This window comes from Trifolium pratense, linkage group LG5, assembly GCF_020283565.1.
Source record: "Trifolium pratense cultivar HEN17-A07 linkage group LG5, ARS_RC_1.1, whole genome shotgun sequence".
NCBI classification, from domain to species: domain Eukaryota; kingdom Viridiplantae; phylum Streptophyta; class Magnoliopsida; order Fabales; family Fabaceae; genus Trifolium; species Trifolium pratense.
Window position 1 is genome coordinate 52548323 of NC_060063.1, and position 20191 is coordinate 52568513.

Sequence of the window (20191 nt, forward strand, 5' to 3'; positions counted from 1 at the left end):
AAGGAAAATGGTGCATATATAGTCTAACTTAAACGACTAATGTGTTTAAAAATATTTAGAGGACTAATGTATTCAAAATGTATACCTTGAACACTATGACAATGCATTTGCCCTATTTTTTTATCCTTATGCATTTGCAACTATCTAATGTTGTTATGTAATGTTAAAATATGAGGAAGAAAATATTAATTATTTTAATTTATTTTTTATAGAGTTAAATATATTTTTAATCCTATAAAATGACGACCTTATAAATATTTTTTAAGGGCTCGGTGTTACAAAATAGTAGTACACTAGTTTATATTAAAAACTATCTTAAACATAGTTTATACATATGATTCATGTCTAGCTACCATAACAGATAACCCTACATCAAAATCCTACAAACACAAAGGTGTACACCTACAACAGCAACATAAGAAATACCTCTTCTTCTTTTGATAACCCAAACAAACACACAATTTACTAAATGAACCACACTAGCTAGTAAGTACTAAGTAGGAAGTGAAGAGAGCCCAAACTAATTAGGCCCATTATATATGGGCTTTTTAGAAGCCCTCTAAGGGCACTTGGTCTTGTTGCCATGAGTGACCATATCAGTGTAACAAGCCCCACAAAACTCTCTATTGCCAGAAGTACCAGGTGGAACACATTTGCACCTCACACAACAAGTCCCACATGCCCTTTTGCATAAGTTGGGCCTTGAATGCACACTGCACCGAGACCCACATAATCCTCCACAATCTGCACTCGTAACATCACCATCAAAAATATCAAAATATAAAACCTACTTAACAGAGAAAAAAATTCAAACCTTCACTTATATTTTATCGCTAAATTGGGTAATCGGTCAATTAACTAATTAACGTTACAAATTGGTTTCTTAACTTTAATTTAATTTGTCATATTGACCCTTATATTATTATGTCTGCTAAGGAATATGATTATGAGTTCAGACATATTTTTTAGACTAGAATGATTATGAGTTCAGTTCAGACATCGTTTCTTAGATTAGAGATAAAGTTAACGTTTTTTTAGAAAAGTTAATGGAAAAGGTCAATATGACAAACAAAACTAAAGTTAGTGGTGGTAACACTAATTACTTAAGGGACCAATTTGTAAGATTAATTAACCAAGGACTAATATGAAACCAATAAATAAGTTAAGGGATAAATTATCCAATTTTATTTTAAATGAAGACTAAAAAAATACTCATTTTATTTAAAAAATCATAATTTTTTTTTATTTTATAAATAGACCAAATAATAAGCCATTAAAAATTCATATACTCAAAGTTTAATCAATAAGATGCTCAAAATGCTTATATGGAGACCATAACAAAAAAAAAAAAACTTCTATGGAGTCAAATTTCAAATATACTCTGATCTGTGTGTTTACAAGGAAAAAAAAAATTTAACTATTTTATCTTGGCTTACCTATGTCAGACATTAGCCTTCTGTTTCCGTCTCGGACAATAAGCTGAAGATAGTTCCAACAGAAGCATTAATATATATATCATGTTTGGTTCTAAGAATCACTTTAATAATATATCATTGGAGAAAATTTAAATAAAAAATATACCAGCTTATCATCAGGTAACTGAAGTTCATCATCTTCTTCCATTTCTATCTCATGATCAGATGAAATCTGCATGAGATTGACAAATCACAAAAAATAAATTAATTAAAAGTTTAAAACCACTCTTAGAACGAAGAAAATTCTAAATAACAACTTATAGTCCAAATTAAACACCTTAGACATAAACAAAGAGGACTTGGAACAATAAATTGTTTGTTAAGTATAATAAGATGAAACTATTAGTGGTTTATTTCATAGTATATGGTTATAATTACTAGTTAGTTACTTAAGTTACCTTAGAGATGCACACTAGAAGTAACAACCCCAACACAAGAAGCTTGCTTAACGCCATTACAAAGGGAATTCTAAGTTGATGAGTATGGTTTATACTTATTGATATTTATTCACTCTACATGCTACTATTTATATAGGTGAAAATGGTCCCGCAGCTCAATTTGCAACCAGCTGAAATTACCACCATAACCCAATATTGGCACATTATTATTATTTTTATTTTTTTACCTCTGTACTTTTATTACCTCAGAATTCACATTAAATGGGAGATTTTACATGAAGTGAGAGATTTTTTAGAGTAAAAACCATGGGTTACGTACTAAATGTTAGTTTGTTCAGTCAGGGACGGAACTAGGCATAGTGGAAAAGGGGCGACCGCCACCCAACATATATATAGGACTACTATACAAAAAAAAAGGTCGAAGATAATTATTATTTCGATGGCTATATTTTGGTATGTATATGCTTTTTTAGGATATATGTTTTTTATTTTCTATTAAACTAATGTGTATGCAATTATTAAATAGTAGAAGTTAGTTATGGTTGATGTTATTTATCAAGTGTTATATTTCTGCCACCCTCGATGATTTTTTCTGGTTCCGTCCCTGGGTTCAGTGGTGATTGGCGCTGAACTTGGTAGGGAGGACCACGGTTCGATCCACGCAACTATAGTTGGGAGGGGACTGGAACCACTTGATGCCAGAACTCGTCCTGAACTCTGAATTATTAGGGTCCCCTTCCTCTAGGAACTAGAGGATAAAAAAAAAACATCAATTATGTAAATTGATGACTTATGTGATTTTTCTTGCATAGTAAGACTTTGATATGGTAAATTCAAGAAATGAAATGAACTACCACTTAAGTGACATTTGTCTAGGGTACGTTATAGTAACACTTATGTGACATCCGTCATGAGGATTTTCGGATATCTTAAATCTGTTTCAGTTTGTTGCGATTGAATTTAAATTGTATGATTTAAAAGAGTCTTTAATGCTTAGTGTGTTTTACAATAAAAATTGTTGATACCTAAATTAATCATTGTTGACGGTCGATTTATTCATCATCTTGTGTGAAGGCTCACTTTTTTTTTGTTGAAGAGAACAAGACCGTGGTCCAATGTCCTATTAGTTTATTTTGTTTCTTTTTTGTATTTGGATGTGATCAAAATAAAATTAGTCCAACTTGACTGCAATCATCCAAATGAAATAAATAAGGCAGAGTTGTTGAGAAGTTGGGATGATCGAGAGAGAGCATTGATAATTGTAAACAGCTGTATGAAAGCTGTAAAAACTGTGCACTCTGCTCCCTCAATCCTTATCCCATCATCATCACTCACTCGGTGAGGACAAACAACAAAGGAAAAAGTACTTACTTTACTCCTATGAGATGAGATGAGTCATGAGAGTGTAAAAAAGAAAGAATCACAATGATTCTACAAGGGTAAAGGTAAAGTACCTTCCGTACTAAGCTCTGCCCCAAAACGTGCTTTAAAAGCAAAATTTCCTTCTTTCAATCTCTTTAACAATAGTAAAAAAGGAAAATTTTAGTCACGAATAACATTATAACAAATACGAATTTTATAAAATTTATTGTTGAATTGAAAGTTTAGATTATATAGATCATTCATAAAAAAAATTAGAAAAATTGAAAATCATTTGATATGTTATTGAGACACGTCAAGATTAACGGTTTATCAAATAACGTAAATATTGATGGTCTCAATAACACATCAAATGATTTTCAAAAAATTTAAAAATTTTATGGATAATCTATATCCGATATAAAACTTCAATCCAACGATAAATTTTATAAAATTCATATTCGGTAGATCACTTGTGCGTAGCATTAGCTTTGTAAAAAAATATATTCACAGATTCTTACTGGTACTATTTTAAGCACAAGATATTTTTCTCATATTTTTTTTTTTGACAATAATATTTTTCTCATAGTTGTTCACAGCTTAACATCCAATTTTACTAGTACTATTTTAAGCACAAGATATTTTTCTCATATTTTTTTTTTTGACAATAATATTTTTCTCATAGTTGTTCACAGCTTAACATCCAATTTTACTAGTACTATTTTAAGCACAAGATATTTTTCTCATATTTTTTTTTTTTGACAATAATATTTTTCTCATAGTTGTTCACAGCTTAACATCCAATTGTTAATAATAATAAACTATTTTAAGCCAAATAAAAACCGAAAAAAATTGATTGAGTGAAATATGATTTTGATCCTTAAACAAACACAGCCTAGCCTAGTAGGTTAGTATTTAAGAAAAGGAAAACACAATTTTTATGTCACAAAAATAAACCAAAAACATTGTTTAGTTTGGAATTAAAATTAAAAAAATTTCGATTCCTCGTAACTGCAATCGGAAGGGAAATGAAACCACCTGATGCCAAAAATGACCCCCCAAAACAAAGGAAAAACAATATTTAAGGACACTTGTCTAAGTCTTCTAATACGTTCGTACGAGTGTCATACAAGTGTTGGACACCGCGACACGCTTAATCCTAGCGGTGTCAGTGCTTCAAAGGAAAAAATAAAAATGACAGGGCAACAGAAAGACAAAGTATACATACATCATTATCTTTATAAACTTGTGCTTCAAGCTTTGATTTATTCTTTGCTGCTTATTTTTCTCTTTATACCTGATGTGCCCAATAGGTCTAGAATAGATGGGGAGGGTAAGAACTATTGGGATTGATTGCAATGTAAGTCTCACATTGCTAATGAAGAAGAAAAAAAGGTGAAAGAAATTATATTGAAGAAGTCCCACATCGCTTAGAATTGTGAAGCAATGAGGGAATCAAGGCTATATAATGGACCTAAGTTCTTTGTTTGTAATTGCACCAAGCAGTAACACTTGTAAACACTTTAAGTTTATATTTGTGTCTTTTTTGCTTTTCTCTTATGCTCTTGTTTAAGAGTATTTGAGATGTAGTTCAAATATTTACTTTGGAGAGTGTGGGTGTATTGGAGCATGGGGTGATTGAGAGTGAAGTCTATGTGTTGTAACAATTTTCACATAGTGTTTATTCTCTGGTTGTCGGTTTTGACAACGGCCGTGGTTTTTTCTCCGGTTTTGGAGTTTCCACGTTATATTCTTGTGTTATTGATTGCGTTCATTTATTTTCTCTATGCCGGTTTTTCCCAACAACTGGTATCAGAGCTCTTGGTTTGATTCAGGAGGAGGGAGTTCCGCTGTGAAGTTTAGGCTAGAGAAAATTGATGTTTGGCTTGTAGAAAATCAAGTCAAGGATGTGTTGATGCAATCAGGGTTAATTACACAAGGTCAGCTTGGAGAGACGGTGGTAATAATACTCGACATCAGTCTGGAGAGGCGGTGCTAGTGGAAGTTGAGAATCGGTGGAGTGTTGAGTCATATGGACTTTGGAAGCTCCTATCACATGTGTTTGAAGAAAAAATACTTTTGAATCCCTATAGCTAGTTGAAGGTGGAGTTGTTCATCTTGGTGACGGAAAGCTTGTAAGGTTCAAGGTATGGGTGAGTTTCTTTTAACACAATGCGAGGTATTTTCTTGAACTTTGATGCATAGATAGTAGGTAGATTACTTGTTAGATAGTTCTACTATTATTGGTTATGCATCTGTTACTAGTGGTGATTCTCATGTTTTGGTTAAGTTGTGGATCTTCGGGTGGGTACTTGTTAGTGACATGAGTTTAGTTAGACTAGTGAAACAAGGTTTACTAGGTGATGTAACTAAACTGGAATTGTTGGAGCCTAACAATGGTCTGAGGTGGTTTCACAGATGTTTGAAGTTGTTCAAGTGACACATGGGCATCGGTTGACATGGATGCAAGGTGTGTGATGATAGCGTGCGGGCATTGGTTGGCATTGATGCAAGGTATGCGGTTATCTCGATGGCTGATGAACTTCCGGAGAAAGCCAACATGGAAGTTCCACCATAAATTTTCAGCGAGGTTTCGAGATGAAATTCTTGGGATGGCTTGGTTCCAAGTGAAGAAAAATCTTGGGATGGTTTAGTTTCAAGTGAAGAAAATTCTTGGATGGTTAAGTTCCAAGTGGAGTATACTCTTTATGGTGGAGTATGATAATTTAATTTGTCGGTATAGACAATGAGAATTATGATTGTCGGTGAAGACAATGATTGTCGGTATAGACAATGGAAGCAGAAGATAATGATTGTCGGTGTAGACAATGAAGATCGAAGACCATTACAATCAAGGTGGAGATTGTTGGGATTGATTGCAATGTAAGTCCCACATTGCTAATGAAGAAGAAAAAAGGTGAAAGAAATTATATTGAAGAAGTCCCACATCGCTTAGAATTGTGAAGCAATGAGGGAATCAAGGCTATATAATGGACCTAAGTTCTTTGTTTGTAATTGCACCAAGCAGTAACACTTGTAAACACTTTAAGTTTATATTTGTGTCTTTTTTGCTTTTCTCTTATGCTCTTGTTTAAGAGTATTTGAGATGTAGTTCAAATATTTACTTTGGAGAGTGTGGGTGTATTGGGGCATGAGGTGATTGAGAGTGAAGTCTATGTGTTGTAACAATTTTCACAGTGTTTATTCTCTGGTTGTCGGTTTTGACAACGGCCGTGGTTTTTTCTCCGGTTTTGGAGTTTCCACGTTATATTCTTGTGTTGTTGATTGCGTTCATTTATTTTCTCTATGCCGGTTTTTCCCAACAACAACCTCATCAGGAAATAAATACAAAATTTCCAATGTTTCAAATTTAGTAACATCATTTTGCGGCGAAATACAGTGACCTTTTTCTCCCATCTCTTCTTCTATCAAAGCATGTCTCAAAATAAAACCTAAAACCTTTTAAAAAAAAACCTGTTAAATTGTGTGCCTACGAATTTACTCTAAACCCTGTAATATTTGAATTTTATCTTTCTTTATGACACAATTCTCACTTACATTTTCTGTTCCTAAAAAGAACTTTGTCTAAACATGGTAATCAAATAATGACGAGCCATAGCCCACAATAACCAGCCATGCTACATGATCTTCTTCTGCAGGTAGTTGCATCAACTCCACAATCTTCATCAGTCAAACACCTGTGGTCAATGCGAACATCGGAGATGTGGCAAGCACTCTCTATATGTTGACCAGAATTTAAAGTCATAGCAGGACATACTTGCATAGACATCGCACTGGCTCGATTTGTTGGTTGCTTCTGCACAGAAAAATATATATGTGCATTTTAAAAATGTCCATGGTTTATAGATGTGATCATTAGTTTGTCATACTTTACGGACTAATTTTTGTGAATGAAAGAAAATTTTAGGGGTCCATACACTTAAAAGTATAGTATCATTTCAGCTAATTGTTAAAATACCTTCAGGGTGGTCCAATTAGTTGGAATATAAGTTTCTGGAAGCTCTTCGTGCCAAGTGCTTAATACCGGAAGGGGATGACCTTCAGTGGTAAATACGTAATTACTCTTGAGCAAAAACGAATCATCAAAGAGAAGATATAAATATTTGCACCTGCAGAAAGCACAGGATCACTGATCAGAGAAAATTTAAAGTTCAATAATTATCTGAGTGAGGAATTCCATTTTGATTATTTGTTTTTTTATTTCTTAAGTAAAAGAGGAAAGACAAGAAGGTTTTACGTTTCAGCAAGAAAAAAACTATGTTGATGATCTTCCAACTGCATAGTTGTTACATCCTTGATGCTTGCAAACCCACCTTCTACTCTAGAGTATATATTAAGGGAATTGATTATTAATTCGCCGACTTCAAGATACCATGGATCTGAAATTAACAAAAGTTGATGCGAACAAGTGAAATGAATTAATTGTTATTGGTCAGATTCAGATATAATTGTTTGCAATTAACATTATATAGTCAAATTGAAAAGGAAAAAAAATGGATTTAGCTTCTCTAAAGTGATGACTGCTGTCTATGGGATAAGAAACAAAATTACGACCATTAATCGGTAAATCAACTGTTCAGTTTTCAACAACTTCGTAGCTTGTTACTTAGGTGTATACATTTTATCACAATCTCAACCACCACTTACCAAACGACTATCCTTGCACTTTAACAGTTTTTATATTGGGTTGGGTCTAACTCATCCTTACAAAACCGGATTTTTAAGGTGTGAGGTGTCACTGTTTATAAACTCATTTCAGGCCTTCATCTCTATTCAATGCGGGGATTGGATTTTTCCCAACACATCCTCTCGCGCCCAACACTATTGGGCTTGGTGCATAAATATAAATGGTGGATGGCCCGAATGGATAGGCTCTGAAACCATATTGGGTTTTAATATTGGGCGCTTAACTCATCCTTAAAAAACCAAATTGTAAAGTGAGGGGTGCAATCATTATATACTTATTTCAGGCCTTATCTCTATTCAATGCTGGACTTAGGTTCTTTCTAATACACTTATCCTCTAGAGTGCACCTCCTCACTTCAAATGAGTCAAATACAAAGAATATATATTTTATCAAATACAATTCTGAATAATTGTGATATTGTCATGTTGATACAAAAATGTTTGGCTGCTACTCAAGTTTTATGTCAATATTCTAGGTTAAGTGGTAATGTAATACAAACTGAACAGGCCTGGCTGCGAGCTTATTCAACTAAAATATTGGTATTTGCTAATAAATATCCTCTTAAATTTAGAGTCATTAAGTTTTGGTGATTTTTATCACCTAAAGAAGTATTTACAGGTGCAACAATAAAAGTATATAGAAGCAATCACACACGATGCCACAATATCAATAAACCGAAAATACAAATATAGAAGAAGAACTATTCAGACCTTTAGTAGCTTGATATAAGTAGAATGTTGACTCAGCAAACTCTGGGCGCAATGGATAATATTTTTCAGTTGGATGAAGCATCTGATGGTCCAGCAAATACCTTAACATGAATTTATGATTCAATGTGATATATTATCTAGTACTGTAATAACAAAAATATGATGATAGAATGATGACGATATATAATGAAACAAATGTTATAACGAAACTAACTAAATCAGAAAATACCTCTCTGGTAGCACTCCAAATTTCTTCCACACATAGAAGAACTCGCGGTGAGATGAATTAGCAGCAGATATATCCCCAATAAGAACCTGGTTTCAATAAGTCATATAAAAACTTGGAAAGATATCAAATAAAATTTCTAATCTGTAAATTCAAAGTCCAGCTACTAGCCTGTAGGCCAGGCCAAAATGCTTGAAGACTCGTAAGCTGCCAATAAGTTGCTCTTCCTGTCCTCATATCAGCTTCGTGGTACCTGTGTTACATCAACTAACCTGATTATAACTGTCGATCATATTTTCTTCATTAACTTTCAATTTTAAAGTACTGGATAGCCATTCTCGTAAAAACAAGTGTTTTTTGAAGTTAAAGTGATACCAGGGGCCGTGTCTGAAATGCTTTTGCACAGCAACATAAGCAGAATGAAACATTCTCCAAAAGTCCTCCTTTCCGAAAAGGATATGGGCTTTAAGTAGATATTCATAGAAGGAATCTACCCCTAAATACATCAGGAAAATAATTTCAACATAATAAACATCAAGGTCAGCTCGTTAGCTTTTGCAAGTTTAGATGTAACTAAAAAGATAGACAATATCTGAGTTCAAAGCTAACTACCAGCTCCAATTCCCGAAGAATGTTCAATCCATTGTCCGGTTGACACATCAAGTGTGGTTCCAAATAATTTTAATGAGCTCTGCATACTCCATAGCTTACGGAGGGCTCGTAAAGCTACTGATTCATATCTGGGGTCACCGGTCAATTTTGATAAAGCACCCATTTCAAGAATCAGAGAACCTGCACAAAGTTGGAAATTTAGAACAAATCGTACATATCGTTTTACTATACCCTAATAGTCTTAAAACACTAAGCTTGACCTCTCACCACACCCTGAAGTGCTTGTTTCTGTAGTCTCATTCTCCATTACTCCATACTGTGCACAGAATATTTTGTATTGGTATGGAGTTATATATCATTCTAAAAGGATCGAAAACAAAAGAAAGAAAAAGCAATAGATTATAATTTATATATCTTATATCCAAAAAACACTGAAAGCAACATGGTTCATATACAAAGACAAACATCTAATAATACTACGACAAGAGCAAATCTTAACTATCTAATATATGATTGCATTGTTATGTATGCTATTCCATATGATGAAATAATTTATACTTTACTAATTTTTTTCTTAAATACTAGTGATGTAATGAGAACTCCGGACAGTTAGGCATAGAAGAGTATTATTACCTATCATTTAACACTCAAAAGCATTTAAATGAAAATAAGTTGCAAGTGTCATGTCTCTACGTCTAAACAAAAAGTTAACAGGATTTCAGACATTTGAGTGTTTAACACGGTACCTTTAAGTTAATCCATGCATATGGTAATCCAGTGGGCGTATTGAATGCAGGTAGAAAACGTTTCCCTAAATCTTCAGCCAGACCTAGTAGCTGATTATTGTAAGATCCTTGTAGTAACTTCTTTGAAGAATCAGATGCCAGTAAATGAGCAGAGACGAGACCTCCAAGAACTCTAATGTTGCACTGAATGATTCCAAATTCCAATCAAGCGATAAGGAAAACACAATAAGTGCTCATAATAAATAGTCTTTTGATATCATTCAGAAATCCATTAAATCCCCAAATTTCCAAATTTTGAGCTGTCTTATATCATGTTACACGAAACTATAGAATCAATAATTTCAACCAAATCAAATATTTACCTCAAACAGATTTATGCGAGCATCAACATCAAATGTTAAATTTTCTGAAAGCCAGCGCACTCCCTTCTCGAATTCGGTATTGTTCCCCATAATAACAAGGCTAAAAGACAAAAACAATCCGTATCAGTTTCAAGTTCAACAAACTACACAACAAGATGTGCTCAGCAAAGAAGCCGTATCAAATACTAGTACTAATACATTAGAAGCCGTATCAAATACCTAGATAGCGATTCAATTAGCGAAAGGGCAGAGCCGTTGTAATCTTGAGGCAAACGTTCAAGCTGCAATAGCAAATGCCAAACGGTTACTTCTACAGTTTCTGACTAATTTCCTTTTTGTTTGTATTCTCTTCCTAAATATATATGTCATTGTTTACCTTCAAATTTCCCAGCTCGCTTAGGGAATCGGTGAAAGTTTTCGTGAGAGGTTTTAGCTCATCATGCTACAAAATTCATCACAATCTTAACATTGCACTCACAGTGCACACATTAATAAACAACAAACATTGAGTAACATTAACTAACCGGAAATGCATGAGTCATATAGTTGTCATAAGCATGATGAAACCTACAAACACAAGTACCAAAAAAAAAAAAGTGATAAGTTTTAGCTTTCAAATAAGAACAAAATATTACTTAGCCAATTACAAAGGTTATGGAAATTCTTCACATAGGATACAAAATTGACAGATTTTGAAGTTGCATAATAATTCATTGCGAAATCGAAAATTTGGATTCATGAGCGAAGAATTGGAATGAATTGAAAATCGAAAAGTGTAAAAGCGATTGAATGAATTTACTTACATCTTGCGAACTTTTTCTCTCATGCGTTTTTTCTTGGTAGAGGAATGGGATTGTGAGTGAGAGAAAGAGAAAGTAGAAAGTACGAGGAGTAAGATAAGGAGACATACGGAATAGTAACGATGAGGAATCATAGGATGTAAAAAAGAGGTTTCGCGGACTTGGTTTGAAAATGTTGTTGAAAGGGGAAAGACAAGGAACAGGTCGTAGCCTCGTAGGTAAGATCTGTATGTTTTGTTTTTCAATTTCATGGATCATCACAGTTCACAATAATGAATTTCGAGAGTACACGTGAGTTTGTGTTTTTTTTTTATTTTTTTTGTACACGTGCTTGCAACCGGTTCATTGAACATTAGTGTTTTTTTAACGGCAAAATACACTGTACATAGTTCGTACAATAGCAAGAACAACACAAGTAACAAAATAAACAAAGTAAGATGAAATGTTAAGATAGAATGTTAGGTTTATATTTTTCGTTTGAGTAATGTTAGGTTTCTTTCAATTTCTGATTAGAAGATGAAATGTGACTGTACAACAACGCAAAAGCTTGGTCATGTAACTTCTTAAAAATCACGGTAGAGGAAGGATAGACGTGCGCTTGGAGATGTAGAGACACAATCAAACATACATCTGTTTTACTTAAGCATGTTAGAAAATACCATTTTACTATACTTTTGAGTTTTTTATGAGGTGAGTGAGTTACAATTAGGTTAAAATAACTCAATCTTGCTTGTGATGTTAGTCAAGCTTACAGAGGACTTGGAATTAGAGCTATCATCGTCAACGTTAGCTGATGAAGGGTGTAGTAGAGTGTGCCCGCTTTGGATTTGGGTCATCCGTCTGTCATCAAAGTAGGCAACTCTCTTTGATGTTCACCTTTGTCTCTAATCTTGAATGATGCCAAGTTCAGATAGGTGGTTTCCTCCTTCTTCCAATAGTATACCAAAAAGAAAACTTCCTTTGCTCAAATTTTCAATTATGCTATACTATTACTAATGGTGATTAATCTCAGTTACATGTCGGATACGAGGAACATGGAATTAGAAGCATGAAGAAATGCATGAAGCCAAGAACATGTGATGCAAAGTTTAGAAATTAAAACATACTTCCAAATGGATTGTATCTGTAAACAAAAGCATATGTCACATAAAAGACCAACTAATGAATTAGAGATTGACCATATTCATACAATCCAATGACCATATTCATACAATCCAAACTAAACCCTACACATGTTTGAAGCACCAGCACAAAATTGTGAGCCATTCTTCTAACTATTCTCAAAAGAGTTCTCCTGCCTAAGTCTGTAACACTAGTCACTAGGGTTCTATACAGTTAAAAGATCAGAGTTCCCGTGTTGAACTGGGAATCAAAAGATTGAAAATAAGTTTGCAGAATTCAAAATTCAAACCAACTCTTTATAATAATTTAATAAAGGACAAGAGTCGTCATTGGATTTCTTCTGTTGCTCTTTTTTCTTCTGTTGCTTGTTGCCCTTTTTACTGGAGCATTTACTGCAGAGTTTCCCGTGAGTATACAGAAGGCAATTTAGGTCAAACTTAAGTTCATCTGGGATCCTTTGGTTTAGATGAAGGTATGTCTTGTTTCTGTCTGCAGCAGCGGGTACCCAACCAATGGTTTTCGCAATCTCAAATATCTGCATAAATACGCAAGTGTTGAGAAATAACTCAATGGAGTCAAATGCGGTAAAAGAAAGATGGAATCAATACATACATGAGTGTCCACGGGAAAATCATCTAGCTGAAGGTTGAACAGCAACACGCAAGAGACCTATTATCAATCGCGTAATTTAGAGAAATCAACTCAAAGGAGGAAATGATCAACACATTTATGTTGAATTGAATATTAATTTTAGAGTATCAACAATATTGACATGATGTTACAAAGGATGCAATAAAATAAAATCAACATTGATATAACATCAATGCAATAAATTATCCCAGTAATAGCGTTCTTTGAATTGGAGAAAGAAGTTTACACACTTAAGTCAAGTACTGATGTCTAGGTGCCATCATATCCCAAAAACAAAATGGAAAAGTCCCTTCCTTCATCTGATTTGAAAATTATCCTCCTTCTCATAAAAAAGGTTAAAGAAAAAATGTCCAAACACACGGGAACTTTTAGATAGTTCAAGAAAATAAGCAACATGGTGACATGTAGCTTATCATTTTACTCCCTAGGCTAAGCCAGGTTCTGTTTTCTTATGAAGGGAATTCACTACGCATTACAAGAGTCAAAAACCTTATAAGCATATGCCCTGAACATTAAACCTATTGCTCACATTTCACATAACATCAAAGTTAAGCCCATTGTCTCAAAAACTGTACAACAGAATCACTCAAAGCACTTGAATGCATGAGTGCTGGGAGGGTCGTTGATGTAGGAAGATTGGCCGCGCCAGATTGAAGATCAAGTGGCGCGCAAGAAAGGTTCACTTGGAAAATAGTGAAGATTTAATTTTACTATATTTTAGAAAGATTTAGTGAAGATTTTTTAATTTTATATTTTAGCTAGATTTATTTTTTTATATTTTAGCAAGATTTATTATTTTTATTTTAGCTATATGTGTTATTTTCTTTTACTATCTTTTAGGAGATTTGTTATTTTTATTTTTAACTACTATTTAAACTAAACTATTGTAGCCTTGAAAGGGAACCTTTTGATTCAATAAAATTATAGAGAATTTTCTCAAATTTGGTGGATTCCAAATTACTCTTTCTGGTGGATTCCGGAAATCTAGTGGATTCCCAGAGCCTTATTGACAGGTTTATAGGATTAGCACTTGCTATTCCTTCCCGCTTCCGTACTATGTCAGTCGTAGCCCATAGGGTACCTTCGCTACACCAAATAGCTTTGAGTTGAAAAATTAATAGATTTTCCCTGCCTCAATCTCTTCACCCCTGATATCATATACCACATAGTAGTAGCTCGTATAGCTAAAACAGGGTCATATCGTATACATGAACGCGTCTACAAAATAATCTTACTGTGATGTACTTCAGCTCTGCTATGTTGCGCCTCTTAACCAAGTTAAATAGTAAAATAAAAACATCGACAAAAACTATCACTACAAAAAATGCTAATAATTTTCTCAAGACTGTCACTTCATTCGTCAGATAAAATGTATGTATACGATGTGGAGATAAAATTTTGGAGGATGGTCATATCTGAATGAGAATCAAGATGCTGAGTAGTAATCAAACAAATTGGGAAAGAGATCGGATAGACAGAGAAAATTGAATGGGAGGAAAACAACATTATGTGCCTACCTGAGTTGACTTTTTATCAAATCATAGCAAGATGCATCTATTTTTTACAGCTTATTATCTTTGCAGCAACATATGAGCATTGTTTAATAAGCAAAAGACATTTACAAAGCCATGATAATAAGTTCCAAAACCTACTGATCATCGGAATCATAAAATTGTAGTAATTCAACAAGAAACAAGGCAAATATTATACATAACATTGTATACTATGTAATTCAATCTAAAGAAGTTACGAGGCTAATCTAATTGCTTAATCTAATGTGATTCAATCATAAAAACATTGTATACTATCTCCCATTCAATCTATTCTATTGCTTCATCTAACTTGTAGTGATTCCTTCAAAAATCAAGTCTAATAACAAGTACTAATTTTGATTTTGATTAACACCAACCAATAAGCTAAAAAAAAAGAGATAAGGAAAAGAAGATTACTGTTTTGGCACCAATTCCTTTGAAAACAGATAGTTCAGCTTTAACTTGATCAACAGACAAATCTCTTAAATACTCCAAACACAATTTCCCTTTTCTCTCTAACAAACAACGCAACAAATTCTTAATACACGAAGTCTTAGTCGGTGCTAAACCACCACATCGAATAGCATTCTCCAAATCCTTAGTCTCAGCATCATGCACCTTCAACAAACAAAACGACACCGTTTCAGATAAAAAACAAAAAAAAACCTAATAATCATAATGATACAATTAGAAACACTAATGAAGTTGTTACCTACATGTTCCCATGTGGGAAATAATGATTTGAGAGAAACGAAAGCCTTCTGAGAATTTGTTTCTGTAGTGTTCTGTGAGAGTATGGTTCGGACTAAACCGTCGAGAACGGTTTCCGTTGGTTCTGAATTGACGGTGTCGTCGGTGGATTGCGATTTGCGGTATTTGGCGAGTTCTGGTGGTAAGCCGTGGAGGGATAAGAGTGTGTCTCGTATGTCGAGGCATTCTTGTGGAGTGGGTCCACTGTGTGAAGGAAATGGTTGCTGCTTTAGATTCTCGGCTACCGGAACCGATTTTGGTTTTCGATCGCCGTCGCGCTCCGCCTTTTGATTCCTTTTCCGCTTCTTTTCCATTTTTTTGTGGCTTCTTCACTGCTTTGGGGTGTGTTTGGATTAAATTATGCGCCGATTAAACTTTGTTTTATTTTATTTTTTTGTTTTTTTCTTATTTAGATCAGGCATCTTTAATTATTGTCCAGAAATTATTATTACGAATGAAATGTACTAAATTTGTTTTTGTTAAAAAAAAATTAAAATATAAGATGATATTAAATTTATTTCGATGAATATTTTTAAAATATTAAAATTTCATAATTTTACTAATACATAATTAAATATATTAATGATCGTGTAACTAAAAAAATATTAATAATCATATATTTGAATAAACAATATAAATAAAAAATAATAAATCTGACTTCCATTTTTATTTCTCACTTTCAAAGCCCCCAGCTGGTGAGGCTTGATGATATATAGATGAGTCAAATGAAACTCCTCCAACATAACCTTGCATTATTTTTAATGTCGATAATAATTATCTTGGTGACCCTATTCGAGCCAAGTTCGAAGGCTTATTTATCATCCTTCTAAGGCTTTCATCTTAGGCTTCTTCGGATTATCTGATACACTATGTCGTGCTCCATGGAATTCATCGAGGGTTATTATTGGGTAATCAACTAAATTACGAGTACATTGCTTGCTATACAGACTTTCGCTCAAATGTGTTGACATCCTTCATGCTCAAACTCTTGTATTGATATCCTTCATGCTTAAACTCCTATATTTCATAAATTTGTTACTCTAAGATATAAAATTTTTTCATTTAACTTAATTGACAAGTAAACATTGTCCACACCTTTCAAGAAGGAATTAACTCTGATGACTTTCCTAAATTTATATCCTCCTTTGACATAGATTGCTTGTTCACCACACTCCTCTGAATGACCTGAGAGAACTTCTCTCCGCAGTCTTTTTCGAAACCAACTTAGTTCCGGAAAGTGTAATTTATCCATTTTATTTTTGTTTTTACTTCTTTTTTCTTAACTTTTTAACCCAAAACAATCAAGTGATCAAAGTAATAGAGACTTGTCTTAGATCAAGTCAGATCTCGGTCAACCGTGTCCTTCCCTAAGACCATGCCATGCCAGTGAGTGAACTCCACAACCATATAATATTCCACCAACACTAAACGACAGAAACAATTTGTACTTGTTTTTCACACATGTACATGTCAAATTCTCACCTCCCTGCTGTGTTCATGTGAGAAAGGAAAGAGAGGCATGCCATTTCCCAAACTATATATTACACACTTTTTTTTTTTTTTTTCACAAGACAGGGAAATAGTTTAATTTAAGTTTTACTAGTATGTTTGAATTCTAAAATATAATTTTTTTTTAATTAAGAGCAATGCTATATTGTACGAATACTTGTGCATAAGAAAAGCAAAAATGTGTTACATTACATGTATCACTTAAAAAAAAAGGACGCTAAAAAAAAAAAAAAAAAATCCCATCATTTTTTTAAAAAAAGGACGGCTATATATGACTTTTGTGTAAATCAGGCCCGCATATTTTGTGTAAATCAATGGCTACAATCATTCTTGCATTTCGTAAAGAAATAATATTTTCCTATAATTAATCTCTACTTCACTAACATTTGCGCATAAAAAGAACCAGACGTGTAGCTAGCATGCAATTAACTAATGATAGATATCAAGGGCTGGGGAAAAAATTAAAGTTGAATAATGTTGTTTTTTTGTGTGTATCCTCTTGTACTTAGACTTAGAGGAAGAGACTAATCTGGTTATTCATAATTCGACCGAAAAATTAGTAAAATTTAATAAAAAAAAAATTGTTTCTCTAGCTCAGAAATTAATGTTCTCCCAAGCAAATTTGTAAAGGTTTGATAAAGTTACATATATACATGAATATGGAATTATGGTCTATGGAGACTGAATATATTCAAATCAAGGAGTAGAGGGAGAGAGATGAGAGAAATTCAATGGTAAAGGATTTCTAGTCATGAAGTTCATTACTATGTGTTGTATAGTATAATTTTGATGAATTTATGCTCCTTAATTTTTCAAGCACTATAAGCGTAAGCTATAAGTTCAATTCGTCTCTCGCTCATCTAACCCTCATTCACAGATTCGTGAATTTTGAGGTATATCCATGCATATATAATTCACCCAAAAATACCAAATATATAGAATTGCTTTCCCCGAACTCATCAATCAACATATATACCAAAAGAATTACTAAATAGAAACCAATAAGCTTTGATCAAATAAGGAAACCAATAAGCTAAATAATAGTAATACAAAAATCATATATATAGAGCCAGGGAAAACCCTAGCTAGCTAGACCAAGCAAAACAAAAATAGGCGCATCATTAAATCATGTTACAATACTCTCCTCATCAGAACTATGATTGCTCCTACTTATCATCAACACCATTTCAATTTACTTTCAAATATTATTAGTATTTAATACTATATATTAAAAATGTAAATAACAATAATTCATTTTCAATTCTACACCGACACTATAGCAAAGAATTACCAAAACCTTTTGATCTAGACGACAAAGATTTATATCAATCACAAATAACATTTTTTTGTTCTTCTAATCAACAAAAGTACCATACACTTCTACACACTCAAAGAGAGAGAAGAAAGAAAGTGACAAAGCATGCAAGCTAAGTACATATTCTTCTGCCAAATCAAACAAAAATTAATTTGGTATGAAATAAAAACAAAATTATAAAACCATACTTAATAATAGTAGTAGCAATTGAAATGAAATATACTTATAACATAAACATAAATGGATCGGACCAAAACGCTTGATTCCCCAAGAGTTGATGATGATGAATATAGTTGGATCTTATATATAGCACCAAAGGCTATATATAGACCCTAGCTATAGTACACTTTTCACTCTATATATAATCAAGTTGATGAAAGTAGGGTTTGTCTTCTTGATTTAGATCTTCTTCTTGTGCTTGTTCTTGAGCTAGTTTTGAGTGGTTTTGATAATGATCATGAACAAAAGTATGGTGGAAGAAGATGATGATGATGATGTTTGTGATGATAAAGAAATTAGAGGGGAGAGTGTAATGATGATGGTTAGGGATATTGGTCAGAGAGAAGGAGGATGAGGGAATCATCATGATGATTGGTGTTGGGTGATGAGGTCGTAGGGTTGAAGAAAAATCTCTCTCTCTCTCGAGAAAAAGAATTGATAGCTCTCTCTCTCTCCCTCCTTTTCTATTGTGGGATCGAAGAATGAAAAAATTATCATGAAAACCGTGGTGTCTACTTTTTTATCCCCTCTACCTCTTGTTTCGCAAGGAAAAGGAAACATGACCCCATCTTATTTTCATTGGACAAATAATTAAGTATCACATGCTACTCTAATAATCGAGAATTAAGAATTCTTATGCGGCACAACTCTTTTTTTTAATAGACGAAATGACACGTCATTAGAATCTCACATATATATATATATATATATATATATATATATATATATATATATATATATATAAAGTGAAGGAACCAAAGTTCGAACTTTAAAAATAAAGAAATTGGGGTTTGAATTCCGATCATGACATCTAACAGTAATAATTTCGATGTTTTTACAATTGAGGTAGGATAAATATTTGGACACACACTCACAGATGAAAATAATTTAAAAGAAAAATAAATTATTGTAAAAAAAATAAAAATTGTCGCATCATTTAATCTTTTGCTTATAAAAAAACACATCATTTAATCTTTTAATTTATTTTGCGTAAATGTGACTAAATAATTAACATTTAAGATTGTGCCGGCCATAGTAAGTATTTCTGCTAATAATCACCATAAAATAGTATAATCATTACATTTAGCAAACTCGTGTTTCGGATTAGATGATTCAAATTTCTTTTAACTTTAAAAAAATGTTTACGAAATAAATGTAAATTTTATAACTGTGCGTGGACAATAACTAGTTTAAAATTAAATCTATTCCCCAATTGTTAGTTGGTTCAGTGGTGATTGACGTTGAATTTGGTAGGGAAGACCACAGTTTGAACCCCACAAATGCGATAAGGAGGGAATTGAAATCATTTGATGCCAGAACTGACCCCGAATGTGATTAAAACTGGTGGTAAAAACAAAAAAAATTAAATCTATTTGAGTTATGATCTCATTAAGTCGTCAAACATGAAATGAGAATATGAGTCAACAGTGTCAACTGATCTAGTGATTAAGATTGAGTAATGAGTGCACTAACTATTTTAACTACAACAATTTTGTACAGTATCATTTTTTTTAGGAAACAATTTATTACTATCTTCTTGCTGTCCACATTATAACATCAACTCATCAAGTGAAATTTTAGTGCATGTAGGAGCAATTTGTTGTTGTCACACAATGCAAGTAGAAATATCTATAAGTGTATGATCTTGATTTATCAACCTCATTAATATATTTTTTTTGAAGAAACCTCATTAATAT

At 33.0% G+C, this 20191-nt stretch overlaps 3 protein-coding genes across 3 annotated transcripts; all 3 read right to left on the reverse strand.

The window, feature by feature from the left end:
• Positions 1 to 275: 275 nt before the first annotated feature.
• LOC123884641 (snakin-2-like) lies at positions 276 to 2031 on the reverse strand. Its single transcript, XM_045933782.1, has 4 exons — positions 1874 to 2031; positions 1582 to 1647; positions 1437 to 1479; positions 276 to 744 (listed from the first exon to the last, which is right to left on the reverse strand). The coding sequence occupies exons 1-4, from the start codon at positions 1928 to 1930 to the stop codon at positions 560 to 562; spliced, it is 351 nt and encodes a 116-aa protein (XP_045789738.1). The 5' UTR covers positions 1931 to 2031; the 3' UTR covers positions 276 to 559.
• Positions 2032 to 6566: 4535 nt separating this feature from the next.
• On the reverse strand, positions 6567 to 11700 carry LOC123885337 (alpha-mannosidase I MNS5). The gene is made up of 15 exons (XM_045934610.1): positions 11400 to 11700; positions 11121 to 11163; positions 10973 to 11038; positions 10816 to 10877; positions 10597 to 10696; positions 10235 to 10417; positions 9756 to 9804; positions 9489 to 9668; positions 9252 to 9372; positions 9048 to 9129; positions 8880 to 8965; positions 8651 to 8751; positions 7491 to 7632; positions 7212 to 7362; positions 6567 to 7049 (listed from the first exon to the last, which is right to left on the reverse strand). The coding sequence occupies exons 1-15, from the start codon at positions 11645 to 11647 to the stop codon at positions 6831 to 6833; spliced, it is 1833 nt and encodes a 610-aa protein (XP_045790566.1). The 5' UTR covers positions 11648 to 11700; the 3' UTR covers positions 6567 to 6830.
• Positions 11701 to 12522: 822 nt separating this feature from the next.
• On the reverse strand, positions 12523 to 15813 carry LOC123887027 (putative DNA glycosylase At3g47830). Its single transcript, XM_045936302.1, has 4 exons — positions 15418 to 15813; positions 15119 to 15319; positions 13131 to 13187; positions 12523 to 13053 (listed from the first exon to the last, which is right to left on the reverse strand). Exons 1-4 carry the CDS (start codon positions 15763 to 15765, stop codon positions 12802 to 12804), a joined length of 858 nt encoding a protein of 285 aa, XP_045792258.1. The 5' UTR covers positions 15766 to 15813; the 3' UTR covers positions 12523 to 12801.
• Positions 15814 to 20191: the final 4378 nt, after the last annotated feature.

What these genes read in the sequence shown, in the direction of transcription:
- LOC123884641 (XM_045933782.1), bottom strand. Translation starts at nt 1,930, where the DNA reads ATGGCGTTAAGCAAGCTTCTTGTGTTGGGGTTGTTACTTCTAGTGTGC. An exon ending in TTCTAGTGTGCATCTCTAAG is followed by an intron (nt 1,648 to 1,873) that starts GTAACTTAAGTA and finishes AATCTCATGCAG; the next exon opens with ATTTCATCTGATCATGAGAT. An exon ending in AAGGCTAATGTCTGACATAG is followed by an intron (nt 745 to 1,436) that starts GTAAGCCAAGAT and finishes TTACGAGTGCAG; the next exon opens with ATTGTGGAGGATTATGTGGG.
- LOC123887027 (XM_045936302.1), bottom strand. Translation starts at nt 15,765, where the DNA reads ATGGAAAAGAAGCGGAAAAGGAATCAAAAGGCGGAGCGCGACGGCGAT. An exon ending in TATTTCCCACATGGGAACAT is followed by an intron (nt 15,320 to 15,417) that starts GTAGGTAACAAC and finishes TGTTTGTTGAAG; the next exon opens with GTGCATGATGCTGAGACTAA. An exon ending in AAGGAATTGGTGCCAAAACA is followed by an intron (nt 13,188 to 15,118) that starts GTAATCTTCTTT and finishes GATTGATAATAG; the next exon opens with GTCTCTTGCGTGTTGCTGTT.
- LOC123885337 (XM_045934610.1), bottom strand. Translation starts at nt 11,647, where the DNA reads ATGAAATTGAAAAACAAAACATACAGATCTTACCTACGAGGCTACGAC. An exon ending in GCGAGCTGGGAAATTTGAAG is followed by an intron (nt 10,878 to 10,972) that starts GTAAACAATGAC and finishes TTGCTATTGCAG; the next exon opens with CTTGAACGTTTGCCTCAAGA. An exon ending in CTCGCATAAATCTGTTTGAG is followed by an intron (nt 10,418 to 10,596) that starts GTAAATATTTGA and finishes GGAATCATTCAG; the next exon opens with TGCAACATTAGAGTTCTTGG.